This window comes from Chaetura pelagica, unplaced genomic scaffold (assembly GCF_000747805.2).
Source record: "Chaetura pelagica isolate M959 unplaced genomic scaffold, ChaPel_1.0 scaffold1407, whole genome shotgun sequence".
Taxonomy (NCBI): domain Eukaryota; kingdom Metazoa; phylum Chordata; class Aves; order Apodiformes; family Apodidae; genus Chaetura; species Chaetura pelagica.
Window position 1 is genome coordinate 196,950 of NW_009953954.1, and position 433 is coordinate 197,382.

At 65.1% G+C, this 433-nt stretch overlaps 1 protein-coding gene across 1 annotated transcript in view; it reads right to left on the reverse strand.

The window, feature by feature from the left end:
- Positions 1-184: 184 nt before the first annotated feature.
- The window catches only part of LOC104392446 (granzyme M-like), a 2,260-nt gene continuing 2,011 nt past the window's right edge, over positions 185-433 (reverse strand). The window contains exon 4 of the mRNA XM_010001847.1: positions 185-370. Within this exon, the coding sequence (XP_010000149.1) occupies positions 185-370 (186 nt within the window). The remainder of the gene's footprint in view (positions 371-433) is intronic.

A 433-nucleotide genomic window follows, 5' to 3' on the forward strand; every position in this document is an offset into this window, starting at 1 on the left:
CGCCGGTGGGAGAGGGGTCCTGAGCAGGTGCTGCCGGGGGAGATGGGGTAGGGGCTGGCAAGGAGGGCTCAGGGGGACTGTGGGTGGGAAGGGGTTAATCCAGGATTATTTAACCCCTGGGATGGGGGTATCTCTTTGAAGTGGTCCCGCGTGTGGTGGCACGTGCCCCCTGTGGGAACCTGGCTCACCTGGGAATGAGGCAGTGGGCTGCTGTCATCACCCACTTGGGCCACACCAGGAAGCCCCCACAGACGTGCTGCCCATCTATCTGGATGGAGGCGATGAAGGGCCGGGAGTGGGGTGCTGCTGCCTTCCCCCCAATGATCCGGCTGCCCTGGGCTCCTGGTGGGTGGGTGCAGGTGGGCACCAGCTGCCACAGAACCCAGACATGACCCTTGCCTGTGCCTGTACTGCTCCTGGCCGCCCGCCTCCA